Source organism: Chiloscyllium plagiosum, unplaced genomic scaffold (assembly GCF_037043375.1).
Source record: "Chiloscyllium plagiosum isolate Xiang-an unplaced genomic scaffold, Cpla_swu_hap1 HiC_scaffold_8, whole genome shotgun sequence".
NCBI classification, from domain to species: domain Eukaryota; kingdom Metazoa; phylum Chordata; class Chondrichthyes; order Orectolobiformes; family Hemiscylliidae; genus Chiloscyllium; species Chiloscyllium plagiosum.
In genome coordinates this window covers 2674650-2689803 of record NW_028270146.1, presented here as the reverse complement: position 1 = coordinate 2689803, position 15154 = coordinate 2674650, and the positions used below count along the sequence as shown (strand labels likewise).

Sequence of the window (15154 nt, the reverse complement as noted above, 5' to 3'; positions counted from 1 at the left end):
CCTCCCCCTCCCCACTACCCCGCGCCCTCCCCCTCCCCACTACCCCGCGCCCTCCCCCTCCCCACTACCCCGCGCCCTCCCCCTCCCCACTACCCCGCGCCCTCCCCCTCCCCACTACCCCGCGCCCTCCCCCTCCCCACTACCCCGCGCCCTCCCCCTCCCCACTACCCCGCGCCCTCCCCCTCCCCACTACCCCGCGCCCTCCCCCTCCCCACTACCCTGCACCCTTCCCATCCCACCATCTCTGTACCCAGCGCACAAACAGCAGCCCTCTCCTGACCACCTCTTTTCCTCTCATCCACACCTCCACCCGTTATTTTCTGCTTACCATTCACTTGCCACTGCCCCTTCCACTGAGCTGCTCCCAATCCCACCCTGAATCATGTCTTCACCCTCCCCCATTTCCCTTTGGTTTGTGAGGACTCACGCGTTCTGGGTATTTGTAATCCTCCTCTGAATCCAGCCCAAGGCGCCCTGCAACCAACAAACAAGATTGTGGTGAAGAGCACAGAAAGTGGCTCCTACTCACCTTGAAATATAAGTGGAACACATTTAACCTAAATACTCATTCACAAAGATTAAACAAACGTTAATCTTTTTCTTGCAAATTCAAACACAAAATCAATGAACTGAAGTTAAACTACACCAAGCTCCTTCACTGCCATCCAGGTTAATTAGGCCCAGTTCTGGGTGATGCTCCTGAGGAAGGAGAGACTGGTTGGGAGGGAGAGGGGGAGGGGAAGGAGTGCAGATTTACCAGAATGAAAAAAACACAGAACTGTGGATGTTGGAAATCTGAAACAAAAACCGTAACTGCTGGGAAAACCCAGTGAGTCTGGTAGCACCTGTGGAGAGAAAGCAGAGCTAACAAATGCAGAGTTAACGTTTCAGGACCAGCGACCCTTCAGACCAGAATCATACTGGGGCTAAAAGATCAAATAATAAGGAGAAACTATACTGAATAGGTTTGCAATTCCCTTAACATTAATCAATTAGTGCACTATATTTGGGGTGTTTAAACCATTAAACTAGTGAACAGAGGAACTGGAGTGAAAGCATTTCCACTGAGGGCAAGTTCAGGTTAAGAGGGAGATAACGTGAGAAGAGTTTAGATCAGAGTGGTGCTGGAAAAGCACAGCAGGTCAGGCAGCATCCAAGGAGCAGGAAAATCAATGTTCCTTCATCAGGAATAGAGGCAGGAAGCCTCCAGGTTGGGGAGGAGGTAGCAAAGAGTACAATAGGTGAATGGCGGTGGGGATGGAGGTGATAGGTCAGAGGGGAGGATAGAGTGGATAGGTGGGAAGGGAGATTGACAGGTAAGACAGGCCATGAGGACAGTGAAGAGCTTCAGGGCAGAGGAGATGACCTGGGGTTTGCAGTGAGAGAGACTCACTGAGACTCTTGTGGAGAAAGGAGGAGAACTTCTTCAAGGTCGGCATCCTTGCAAGGTTAAAATCAACTAGGCACAAGTCAGGACTGCAGATGCTAGAAACCAGAGTCGAGATTGGAGTGGTGCTGGAAAAGCACAGCAGGTCAGGCAGCTCATAGACATAGAACAATACAGCACAGAACAGGCCCTTCGGCCCACGATGCTGTGCCGAACATTTGTCCGAGCTTAAGCACCCATCCATGTACCTATCCAATTGCCGCTTAAAGGTCACCAATGATTCTGACTCTACCACTCCCACAGGCAGCGCATTCCATGCCCCCACCACTCTCTGGGTAAAGAACATACTCCTGACTCCCCCCTATACCTTCCACCCTTCACCTTAAATTTATGTCCCCTTGTAACACTCTGTTGTACCCGGGGAAAAAGTTTCTGACTGTCTACTCTATCTATTCCTCTGATCATCTTATAAACCTCTATCAAGTCACCCCTCATCCTTCGCTGTTCCAATGAGAAAAGGCCTAGCACTCTCAACCTATCCTCGTACGACCTATTCTCCATTCCAGGCAACATCCTGGTAAATCTCCTCTGCACCCTCTCCAAAGCTTCCACATCCTTCCTAAAGTGAGGCGACCAGAACTGCACACAGTACTCCAAATGTGCCCTAACCAAAGTCCTGTACAGCTGCAACATCACCTCACGACTCTTGAATTCAATCCCTCTGCTAATGAACGCTAATACACCATAGGCCTTCTTACAAGCTCTATCCACCTGAGTGGCAACTTTCAAAGATCTATGAACATAGACCCCAAGATCCCTCTGCTCCTCCATCTTACTAAGAACTCTACCGTTAACCCTGTATTCCGCATTCTTATTTGTCCTTCCAAAATAGACAACCTCACACTTGACAGGGTTGAACTCCATCTGCCACTCCTCAGCCCAGCTCTGCATCATATCCAAGTCCCTTTGCAGCCGACAACAGCCCTCCTCACTATCCACAACTCCACCAATCTTCGTATCATCTGCAAATTTACTGACCCACTCTTCGACTCCCTCATCCAAGTCATTAATAAAAATTACAAACAGCAGAGGACCCAGAACTGATCCCTGCGGAACTCCACTTGTAACTGGGCTCCAGGCTGAATATTTACCATCTATCACCACTCTCTGACTTCGACCGGTTAGCCAGTTTTCTATCCAACTGGCCAAATTTCCCTCTATCCCATGACTCCTGACTTTCCGCATAAGCCTACTATGGGGAACCTTATCAAATGCCTTACTAAAATCCATGTATACTACATCCACTGCTCTACCCTCATCCACATGCTTGGTCACCTCCTCAAAGAATTCAATAAGACTTGTAAGGCAAGACCTACCCTTCACAAATCCATGCTGGCTGTCCCTAATCAAGCAATGTCTTTCCAGATACTCATAAATCCTATCCCTCAGTACCCTTTCCAATACTTTGCCTACCACCAAAGTAAGACTAACTGGCCTGTAATTCCCGGGGTTATCCCTATTCCCTTTTTTGAACAGGGACACAACATTCGCCACTCTCCAGTCCCCTGGTACCACCCCTGTTGACAGTGAAGATGAAAAGATCATTGCCAACGGCTCTGCAATTTCCTCTCTTGCTTCCCACATAATCCTAGGATATATCCCGTCAGGCCCGGGGGACTTGTCTATCCTCACATTGTTCAAAATGCCCAACACATCTTCCTTCCTAAAAAGTATCTCCTCTAGCTTTCCAGTCCGTTTCATAATCTCCTCTTCAACAATACGGTCCCTCTCATTTGTAAATACTGAAGAAAAGTACTCATTCAAGACCTCTCCTATCTCTTCCGACTCAATACACAGTCTCCCACTACTGTCCTTGATCGGTCCTACCCTCGTTCTCGTCATTCTCATGTTTCTCAAAAACGCATAAAAGGCCTTGGGTTATCCTTGATCCTACCCGCCAAAGATTTTTCATGCCCTCTCTTAGCTCTCCTAATCCCTTTCTTCAGCTCCCTCCTGGCTATCCTGTATCCCTCCAACGTAAGAAACCTTGTTTCCTCAACCTTACGTAAGCCTCCTTCTTCCTCTTTACAAGACATTCAACCTCCCTCATCAACCAAGGTTCCCTCACACAACCATCTCTTTCCTGCCTGATTTAGAGTGGTACTTCTTGATAGGAACTTACCTTGCCGCAGACGCCTAACTGGGCTGGATTTGTTTTTCCCACCTGATGGATAGCTCAAGGCCTGTAGGACTGATTAGTCAAGCGTACACAGACTGTCAATTAACTTTTCTTCCTTATGAGTTATTATCTTTCACTGTTATCTGTCTAATTAAGAACATGCAATATTTTGTAAACTTTTGTATAAAGGAAGCCACTTTGTATCAGTACATCAGAGTAGCCTGCTGGGGCACTTGAAGGTACCCTGGTACCCTACTCTCCTAGGTTATTAGAACCTAGTTAGTTTAGCTTATAGGTATCAATGTTATGTTGTAACAGTGATGCTATTAATGAATAAAGGGGATGACTAAAATTAAACTAAACTGTCTGTAAGAGGTTTTTATTCCAGACTTCCAAAGAGTATGACCTCCGGGACGAACCAAGAGAGAGGCTTTACAAGGGAATACCTGAGCCGTCTCAAATCTGTACTTTAACAAACCCAGAATCCCAGCCTCTGTTCTCTATTACAAAATCCCCCATTGAGTACTTACCATGCTCCCCGCAGCCCCACGAGAACACCTCTTTATTGCGTGTTAATGCAACAACATGATTATCACCACAGGATACGTGTTCAACAGCATGATCGAGGGAGAACTCCACCAGCACAGGCTCCAGGACCTCCTGTCCATACTGACCATCACAGCCAATACAGCCATAATAATCAGAGCCAAATGTATACAGGTGACCCTCATCTACAGGGAAAACAAAAGGGTCAGGACAGGTACCACAGCTATGGAGAGACTCCATAAAACCTAATGTCAAGTAAAACTCCCTGTACTCCTCGACACAATCCACATCAGACACCCCGAGTCAGGAATAGCACAGAATTGGATAACAGAATAAAGATCCCTCTATTCTTTTAAACTGGAAGTAAAGCTTCCTCTATACTGTCCATATCAAACATCCCAGGTCAGTGACAGCACAGGGTTCGATACAGATTAAAGTGCCCTCTGCTCTTTTAAAATGAAAGTAAAACAAACTCTACACCACCCACTGCACAACAGTACGAGCTTGGGTATAGAGTAAAGGTTTCTACTGTTTTAGCCCAAAAGTACAACTTCCATTCTCTGTCCCATCAAATACTCCAGGGACAGGGATAGCATGAGTTAGATACACAGTACAGTTGCCTCTGGACTGTCCCCCACTAAACACTCCCAAGAAAGGTAGAGTATAAGAGTTATGTTCAGAGAAAAGCACCCTTTACTCTTTTAAACTGAAAGTAAAGTGCCCTTGACACTGTCCCTGTCAAACACTCCCACAGCTTACAGCACAGGGTTGGTTACAGAATAAAGGTAAGGGGTAAATGTAGGGATATGGGTGGGTTGCGCTTCGGTGGATTGGTGTGGACTTGTTGGGCCGAAGGGCCTGTTTCCACACTGTAATGTAATGTAATCTAATCTAATCTAAAGTTCCATTTATACTGATGACGACACAGGAGTCTCTGAATTGAGATAATTGTGTTGTAGTGAACATGATAGATAGGAAAGTAGAAGTTACAAGGAAGCTACAAAGGGATACAGGCAGGTTAAGTGAGTTGACAAAGATCTGGCAAATGGAACAAAATGCAGGAAAATGTGATCTTTTCTCCTTTGGCAGGAAGGTTAGATGTTGAGTATATTATCTAAATGGTGAAGAACGTGGAACTGGGTCAGAGAAGGAACTGCACCTCCACGTGAACAAATCACAAAAGGTTAGTATGCAGAGAAAGCAAATAACTGGGAAAGCCAAGAGAAGTTTGTTACTGGTTGAAGTGAATTGTATAACCTTGCTATTTTTGTATTCATCAGTTATACAGGGCACTGGTGAGACCTTGCCTGGAGCAGGGTGTACAGAATTGATCAACATTTCTCACATGGATCGTGGGTGTCACCAGCAGGCTAGCCTTTATTACCCAGTTGCCCTTGAGAAGGTGGGGGTGAGCTGTCTTCTCAAACCGCTCCAGTCCCTGTTCTGTAGGTTGACTTACAATCCCCTTAGGGAGGGAATTCCAGGATTTTGACGCATTGACAGTGAAGGAACAGCGATATATTTCCAAGTTAGGATGGCGATGGCTTGGAGAGGGACTTGCAGGTGGTGGCGTTCCCATGTATCTGCTGCCCTTGTCCTAGATAGAAGTGGTCATGGATTTGGAAGGTGCTGTCTAAAGATCTTTGGTGAATACCTGCAGTGCATGTTGTGGATAAGACACAGTGCTGCTAGTGAGCGTCGGTGGGAAGGAATGGATGTTTGTGGATGTGGTGCCAACCAAGCAGCTGCTTTGTCCTGGATGGTGTCAAGCTTCTTGAGTGTTATTGGAGCTGCCCCCATCCAGGCAAGTGGGAGTATTCTATCACATTCCCAACTTGTACCTTGTAGATGGTGGACAGGCTTTGGGGATTCAGGTGGTGAGTTACTGGCTACAGTCTTCCTTGCTTCTGACCTACTCTCATAGCCACTTTGTTTATATGGCTAGACCAGTTCAGTTTCAGGTCAATAATAACCCCAAGATATTGATGATGGGGTATTCAGTGATGGTCTCAAGGGGTGGTGATTAGATAGTCTCTTACTGGAAATGCTCAATGCCTGGCATTTGTGTGACACGAATGTTACTTGCCACTTGTCAGCCCAAGCCTGGATATTGTCCAGATCTTGTTACATATGAACATGGACTGCTTCCAGCATCTGAGGAATCATGAATGGTGCTGAACATTGGCAAAAATCCCCACTTCTGACTTTACGTTGGAGGGAAGATCATTGATGAAGCAACTGAAGATGGCTGGGCCTAGGGCACTCCCCTGAGAAACTCCTGCAGAGATGTCCTGGAGCTGAGATAACTGACCTCCAACAACCACAACCATCTTCCTATGTGTCAGGTCTGACTCCAACCAGCGGAGGGTTTGCCCCTAATGCCCATTGATTCCAGTTTTACCAGGGTTCCTTGATACCACACTAAGTTCAATGCAGCCGAGATGTCAAGGGCTGTCCCTCTCCCCTTCCCTCTGAAATTCAGCTCTTTTGTCCATGTTTGAACCAAGGCTGTAATGAGGTCAGGAGCTGAGTGGCCCTGGTGGAACCAAACTGGGCGTCACTGAGCAGGTTATAGCTGAGCAGGTACTGCTTGATAGCGCTGTTGATGACACCTTCCATCACTTTACTGATGATAGAGAGTAGATTGGTGGGGTTGGAATTAGCTGTGTTGGATTTGTTGTGTGTCTTATGTACAGGATATACCTGGGCATAGGATGTAAATGCATTCGAGGTAGTTGAGGTAATGTTTATCACACTAATACTTGGAATGACAGAATGGTCTTAAAACGAAAAATTGGACAGTTGAGGTTTCTATCTGCAGGTTAAACGGTTGGATTGAAACGTATCAGATCCTGAAGGGTCTGACAAGGTGGGTGTGGAGAGGATTTTTTTTTGGTGGGAGAATCTAGAACTAAAGGATCACTTTGATTAGGGTTTGCCTATTTAAAGCAGAGATGAATTGAGTTTTGTTTTCTCTGTCAGATGGCTGAGTCTTTGGAATTAATCCTGAAAAGATGCTGGAATCAGAGTCCCTGACTGATTATAAATCAGAGAAGGATAGATTTAGATTAGATTAGATTAGATTCCCTACAGTGTGGAAACAGGCCCTTCAGCCCAACAACTCCACAATGACCCTCCGAAGACCAACCCACCCAGACCAATTCATTTACCCTCTTCACCTAACACTACGGGCAATTTAGCATGGCCAATTCACCTGACCTGCACATTTTTGGACTGTGGGAGGAAACCGGAGCACCCGGAGGAAACCCACGCAGACACGGGGAGAATGTGCAAAATCCACACAGTCAGTCGCCTGAGGCGGGATTCTTGATTAACAGGGTAGGTGGGACTAGTATTTGAGGTTACATCAGATCAGTCACAATCTTGTTTAATGGCAGAACAGTTTTGAGCTGAATAGCCAACTGCTGCTCTTTGGTTGAAAATGATTGAGTGAGGATCCTGTAGATCCTGATCCTCCTTGCTGCCCACTCACCGGTAACACAGGCAGTAAATTCATCCCCACAAGCTGCCTGGTGGATGGCCTTCCCCTGCAGCTTCTCCACCCACTTGGGTTGACGATAGGAGGCCCGGTCACCATGGCCCAGTTGGCCCACCATCTTTGTCCCGCCCTGAACATTCTGAACAAAGAAGAACATGGACTTGTTTTGGCACAGCACAAAATCTCAGTGCAATCAATAAGGTAGACATAAAGAGCAAGCTGCTTCATGTATCAAACAGAGTCAGCAATCTGTACACAGCAAGATCTCACTGACAGCTCTGCATCAACTCCCACGTAATGTCAGTGACGTGTCTTTCTCTTTCCCCACTTCTCCCTACCTCTCTCTGCCCTCATCTCTCTCACTGCTTCCCCATCTCTCATCCCCTGACCCGACACCTTCTCTCTCTCCCCTCCCTTCTACTGTCTGTTGCTCATTCTCACCAATCTCTATCCTCCGATCTCTCTAGCTCTCCACTTTATGTGTGTCCCTCTCTCTTTCCAGCTCATTGTCTCTCTCTCTCTTCCTTTCTCTGTACAGGTCTCACACTCACTGTCTCTCTCTATCTAAACCAGTCTGCCTGTATGACTCCCTCTATCCCACTTTTCTGTCTGTCTATTTCTTTATTCCAGTCCGTCTGTCTGTCTCTTTCTCTGTTCCAATTTGTCTGTCCGTCTGTCTCCCGCTATTCCAGTCTATCCATTGTTGGATGCAGGTTTGCTCGCTGAGCTGGAAGGTTCATTTCCAGATGTTTCGTCACCCTACTAGGTAACATCTTCAGTGGCTCTGATCTAAACTCTGGTTTCCAGCATCTGCAGCCCTCACTTTTGCCTAACATCTTCAGTGGGCCTCAGGCAAAGCATTGTACATGATTCCTGCTTTCTATTTATTTGTGTGGGTTACTCAGACCTCTTGGCATCATGGTAGCCCACAAACCCACCCTCACACTAAAACAGCAGCTAATGAACATGAAAGACCCTGTGCTGACGAGCAAAACTAATGTCACTTACAAAATTCCATGCAAGGATTGTAACAAACAGTACATTGGACAAACAGACAGAAAACTAGCCACCAGGACACATGAACATCAACTAGCCATAAAACGACATGACCCTCTCTCACTAATATCCTCACATACGGATGAAGAAGGAGACCACTTCGACTGGGACAACACATCCATCCGAGGACAAGCCAAACAGAGACATGTACAAGAATTCCTAGAAGCATGGCATTCCAACCGAAACTCTATCAACAAACACATCGAGTTAGACCCCATCTACCACCCGAGTAAAAGAACAGGAAATGACATCACCACAAGAAATGACAGCACCAACCCAAAGAAATCCAACGAAACCCAAACATAGAAATAGAAAGCAGGAATCATGTACAATGCTTCGCCTGAGGCCCACTGAAGATGTTACCTAGTAAGGTGCCGAAACATAGAACATAGAAGAATACAGCGCAGTACAGGCCCTTTGGCCCTCGATGTTGCGCCGATCCAAGCCCACCTAACCTATACTAACCCATGATCCTCCATATACCTATCCAATGCCCGCTTAAATGCCCATAAAGAGGGAGAGTCCACCACTGCTACTGGCAGGGCATTCCATGAACTTACGACTCGCTGAGTGAAGAACCTACCCCTAACTTCAGTCCTATATCTACCCCCCCTTAATTTAAAGCTATGCCCCCTTGTAATACCCGACTCCATACGCGGGAAAAGGTTCACACTGTCAACCCTATCTAACCCCCTAATCATCTTGTACACCTCAATCAAGTCACCCCTAAACCTTCTTTTCTCTAATGAAAACAGCCCCAAGTGTCTCAGTCTTTCCTCATACGATCTTCCTTCCATACCAGGCAACATCCTGGTAAACCTCCTCTGCACCCGTTCCAGTGCCTCCACATCCTTCCTATAGTATGGCGACCAAAACTGCACACAATATTCCAGATGCGGCCGCACCAGAGTCTTATACAACTGCATCATGACCTCAGGACTCCGGAACTCAATTCCTCTACCAATAAAAGCCAGTACGCCATATGCCTTCCTCACCGCACTATTTACCTGGGTGGCAACTTTCAGAGATCTGTGTACATGGACACCAAGATCCCTCTGCTCATCCACACTACCAAGTATCCGACCATTAGCCCAGTACCCCATCTTTTTGTTATTCTTCCCAAAGTGAATCACCTCACACTTAGCTACATTGAATTCCATTTGCCACCTTTCTGCCCAGCTCTTCAGCTTCTCTATATCCTGCTGTAACCTGCCACATCCTTCCTCACTGTCAACAACTCCTCCGACTTTCGTATCATCCGCAAACTTGCTCACCCAACCTTCTAACCCCTCTTCCAGGTCATTTATAAAAATGACAAACAGCAATGGTCCCAAAACAGATCCTTGCGGAACACCGCTAGTGACGGCACTCCATGAAGAAACTTTGCCATCAACTACTACCCTCTGTCTTCTTCCATCCAGCCAATTCCTAATCCAAACCTCCAACTCACCCTCAATGCCATATCTCCGTATTTTCTGCAGTAGCCTACCATGGGGAACCTTATCAAACGCCTTACTAAAATCCAAATATACCACATCTACCGCTTTCCCCTCATCAACCTCCTTCGTCACCTTTTCAAAGAATTCAATAAGGTTTGTGAGGCACGACCTGCCCTTCACAAAACCATGCTGACTATCCTTGATCACATTATTCCTATCCAGATGTGCATAAATCCTATCCCTTACAATTCTCTCTAAGACTTTGCCCACAACAGAAGTGAGACTCACCGGCCTATAGTTACTAGGGTTATCCCTACTCCCCTTTTTGAACAAGGGAACCACATTTGCTATCCTCCAGTCTTCTGGCACTACTCCTGTAGACAAAGAGGACATAAAAATCAAGGCCAATGGCTCTGCAATCTCCTCCATTGCTTCCCTGGAAATGAAACTCCCAGCTCAGTGAGCAAACCAATATCCATTGCTCTATCCCAGTCTGTTTATATGTTCCTCTATCCCAGTGTATATTACCCTCTATCTCAATGTATATGTCCCTCTAACCTAGTCTGTTTGCCAGTCTCTGCATCCCATTCTTTCTCTCTCCCTATCTCAGTGCTTGACTGTTGAATGGACCTGCCTCCACCACATACACTGTACATTCCAGACCCTAACCACTTGCTGTGTTTGCAGAAAAGTTTCCCATTGTATGCTGTTTTAATGATCGCCTTAAAAGATGTGCCCTCTGTGTTGAAGTTCTTCAACCCACAGGAACATTTTCACTCTATCCAGGTCCAACCTGATTTTGAAGACACTTTCTCTCCTCTCCGTCCCACTATGGTACTCACCGCCCAGGTGTATAGCTCCTTTTCCACTGATATCACAGCGAAATGTGTGTTGCTGGCACAGACCTGCTGTGCACTGCGTCCACCCTTGAATAGGTCCAGTTTCTGTGGCGTGGCTTTTCCACCGCCCCAGTAATAAACATCGCTGAACTGACTAGTCACCACTGCAATGGGAGGGTCTGTAGGTGTATTCAATCTGAGCAAAAAACACAGACAACAATCAGAACTGAATATAACTGGAACTCAATAAGACAATGAATGCTTCCAGCACCTCTGCACACCCACAGTGTCTCATCCCAGCCAAAGGTACCTGACCCCAACCCTACATACCCTGAAGCCTACCCTTTCAATTGTGATGCATGTTCTGAATGAATGCTCACTGATGCTAGCCCAGAACCCAAATCTTACCTCCAGATCCCAACCTAGAAACGCTGCTCACTGACTTCACCAATGAATCAATGCTGGAGGAGAAAGTGAGGACTGCAATGCTGGAGATCAGAGCTGAAAATGTGTTGCTGGAAAAGCGCAGGTCAGGCAGCATCCAGGGAACAGGAGAATTGACGTTTCGGGCATAAGCCCTTCCTGTTCCCTGGATGCTGCCTGACCTGCTGCGCTTTTCCAGCAACACATTTTCAGCTCAGCAATGAATCAATGCTGCCAAACAGTGGATATAGAATCGAAACAGCACAGGAAATGGCCATTCAACCCATGGCGTCTGTGCTGGCTCTCCGAAGGAACAATTGTCAGACAGTTATCTTCCCTCATCGCCGCAACACATTCCCCTCTCTCAATTTGCATTCCTGTTTTTGCTCCCAAAATGGATAACCATAAAGTCATCCACATTAAACTGTATCTGCCATACATTCGCCTACTCAACCTGTCCAAACTCCTCCCACACAGCTCTATGTCATCTATAAATGTTGAGATATTGCATTCAATTTCTTCACCTCAGCCATTAATATATCTTGTGAACAGCTGCATTGATTCCTGTAATACCTTACCACATCAACTACTCTCCAAAGCGTAAGGACTGTTCTACAGTCGGCAGAATCTTGGAAGAAAATGACCAATGCATCCAGTATTTCTAGGGCCACTTCATTAAGCATTTGGAATGTAGAATATCAGGCCCTCGGGAATTATCTGCTGCCCTTAACATCATTTCCTTACTAATACTAACTTCCTTCAGTTCCTCCCTCTCATGATACTGTCTGTTCCCCAACATTTCTGGGAAGCTATTTGTGTCCTCCTTTGTGTACAGAGAACTAAAGTATGTCTTTAGCTGGTGGGCAAATTATTTGTTCCCTATTAGAATTTCTTCTTAGTTCCGCTGTTCTTCCTGCTGAAGCATATAACCTCACGTTTTTCTACATTATATTTAACTGTCAATTCTTTTTTGACCACTCATTTAGCCTGTCTATGTTTTTCTGCATATTATGTCCATACTACTTGCCTTCTTATGCAGCTTTGGACCATCCATGAACTCATTTTCCTTATCCAAGTCATGGATAAATAGAGCAAATGATTGTGTCCTTGCTGCATTCCACTAGTTACAGGTTTGTCATCCTGAAAATGCCTCTTTTATGCCAAATATCTGTCTTTTATTAGTTAGCTCATCTTCTATTAGTTAGCTTATCTTCTGTTAGTTAGTTAATCGTCTGTTAGTTAGCTCATCTTCTGTTAGTTAGCTCATCTTCTATCAGTTAGCTAATCTTGTCAGTTAGCTAATCTTCTGTTAGTTAGCTAATCTTCTATTAGTTAGCTAATCATCTGTTAGTTAGCTCATCTTTGATTAGTTAGCTCATCTTTGATCAGTTAGCTAATCTTCTGTTAATTCTGATAAACTACCTCCAACACCATGGCCTCTGGTTATGTAGCCCAATGTATGGTACCTTATCAGTTGTCTTTTGATCAAAAGGCCACAAGACCATAAGCTGCTGGATGAGATGCTGGAGCAGAGGTAAGTCACTCAGCCATCCAGTCTGCTCCACTATTCAATACATTCATGGCTGATCTGAAAATCTTCAGGTCTACTTGCTTACCTTTTCCCATAACCCATGATTCTCTTATTGATTAAAAATCGGTGTGCAGCAATCTTAAATAAACTTAGGGAACCACTAAGCTCCTAATCTCATTGCAGCCTTGATTCAAACAGTGAGAAGAGCTGAGTTCCAGAGGTGAGGTGAGAGTGACTGCTCTTGACATCAAGGCAGCATTTAACCAAGAGTGACATCAAGGAGCTCGAACAAACACTGAGTCTATTGGAATTTGGGGAATATCCTTTGCTGGTTGGAGTCTTACTGAAAACCAATTAAGATGGTTTTTTGGTTCTTGGCAATTAGTTATCTCAGCTGCAGGACACCTCATATGGTCATAATTGAGGATATTCGCTGATGATTACACAATATTCAGTACCATTCACAAGCTCACAGACAGTAAAACAGTTGATGTCCAAATACAGCAAGACCTGGTCAATAGCCAGGTTTGGACTGATAAGCAAGAAGCAATATTTGTGCCACACAAGGTGATCATCTCCAAGGAGAGAATCCAAATATTGCCTCTTGCCGAGCAAAGACAGGATTATCACTAAATCCCCCACTATCAACACCTTCGAGGGGTTACCGTTCATTAGAAACCAAACTGACCCTATTAATACTGTGCCTTGATCTGACCGAGACTGAAAGAGTGCACTGTTGTTGTAATCCCATACACAGCTGTTCACAACATCAAATAAAAATTCTATTCCCAGTTACTGGAGTGAGCAATTAAATACTTATATGAAGTTTTCAACAGAAAGATCTATCAACCAGGATTTTCAATAAACACAATTATTGATTTATCAAAACAAAACTCAGTTAATGTAGTTGCAATAATTGATTAATATACACAATGTGATGTAGAAATAAAATGGCGTATCTCTGTAAATATCACAAAAACAGACACACACACACAAAGACAAATGCACTATTCATGAAAAAAAGGGGAAAAAAGTTTTCTGCACAGATATTGGTTTTCAGAAAAGTCTTGAGCGAATGAGTTATTTTTGAAGGCAAATGGATAAAGTATAGAATGTTCCAGAATCTATTGCTCTGATGTTCTGGCACATGTGGTCAAATCACTAATCACAGACAGTTGTCTTTGAACTCTTGTCAACACAGCTTGCTCAGGAAATATTTTAATCACTCTTTCAAAAGAACAAATAGGTTTCACCCTGGACTGATACAGAGGCTTTTCTTATGAGAAATGCGAGAGGTAAGCTGGCCAGTTTGTCCTTAGCAGGCTTTCCTCCAATTCAGCTGGTTCTGAGCAAGCTTCTATCCAACGCAACCAGATAAAAACAAGCGCCTCTCCAACCCAGTGACAGTTCAAACAGGCCCAGATGTCGATAGCAAAGCAAGCAGTTAGTACCAGACAGGTGATTTTAAAGACAACTTGGCAAAAGTTATGTACACTGTATCCATTTCCTTTTGGAAATCCACGTACATCACATCATCAGTATTACCCTTGTCAGCTCTCTCCGTTACGTCTTCAAAAAAACTCCAGCAAGTTCACTCAAAGCAATTTGCCCCAAGAAACTCTTGCTGGCTTTCTATAATTCAACCTAATTTGTCCGAATGATACTTAATTTTGTTCCAAATTGCCATTTAAAAAAAAAAACTTACCAGGACATAGGCACTGCCAGCTCACTAACGTTTCTGATCCATCCCTTCCAAAGTTCCCAGCATCAAACTGAAAGGTCTAGAGTGCTTGGTCTTTCCTTGCACCTTTTTCTGAACAAAGCCTGGACTTTTGAAACCTCTCTTACTGTTTTCAGTGCCCTTGGATGCATCTGATTTGGTCACAGTGCTTTATCATCCTATCCAACACCACAATCACCTCCATTTTAAATCCCTGCTGTTTGACCTTTAACTCATATATGGACACAAGCCTGGGTCATAGGACTGAACAACACACACATTTAACAGATTAGATTAGATTAGATTACTTAGATTAGATTACTTACAGTGTGGAAACAGGCCCTTCGGCCCAACACGTCCACACTGCCCCGCCGAAGCGGAACCCACCCATACCCCTACATCTACCCCTTACCTAACACTATGGGCAATTTAGCATGGCCAATTCACCGGACCTGCACATCTTTGGACTGTGGGAGGAAACCGGAGCACCCGGAGGAAACCCACGCAGACACGGGGAGAATGTGCAAACTCCACA

General features: G+C 45.1%; 1 protein-coding gene across 1 annotated transcript in view; it reads right to left on the bottom strand.

Annotated features, from left to right (window-relative positions):
• Nucleotides 1-15154, bottom strand: part of nek9 (NIMA related kinase 9) — a 96504-nt gene that overhangs the window by 41987 nt on the left and 39363 nt on the right. The window contains exons 10-13 of the mRNA XM_087989540.1: nucleotides 10949-11141; nucleotides 7606-7750; nucleotides 4097-4297; nucleotides 428-474 (exon numbers count right to left, since the gene is read on the bottom strand). Of these exons, the coding sequence (XP_087845666.1) occupies nucleotides 428-474; nucleotides 4097-4297; nucleotides 7606-7750; nucleotides 10949-11141 (586 nt within the window). The remainder of the gene's footprint in view (nucleotides 1-427; nucleotides 475-4096; nucleotides 4298-7605; nucleotides 7751-10948; nucleotides 11142-15154) is intronic.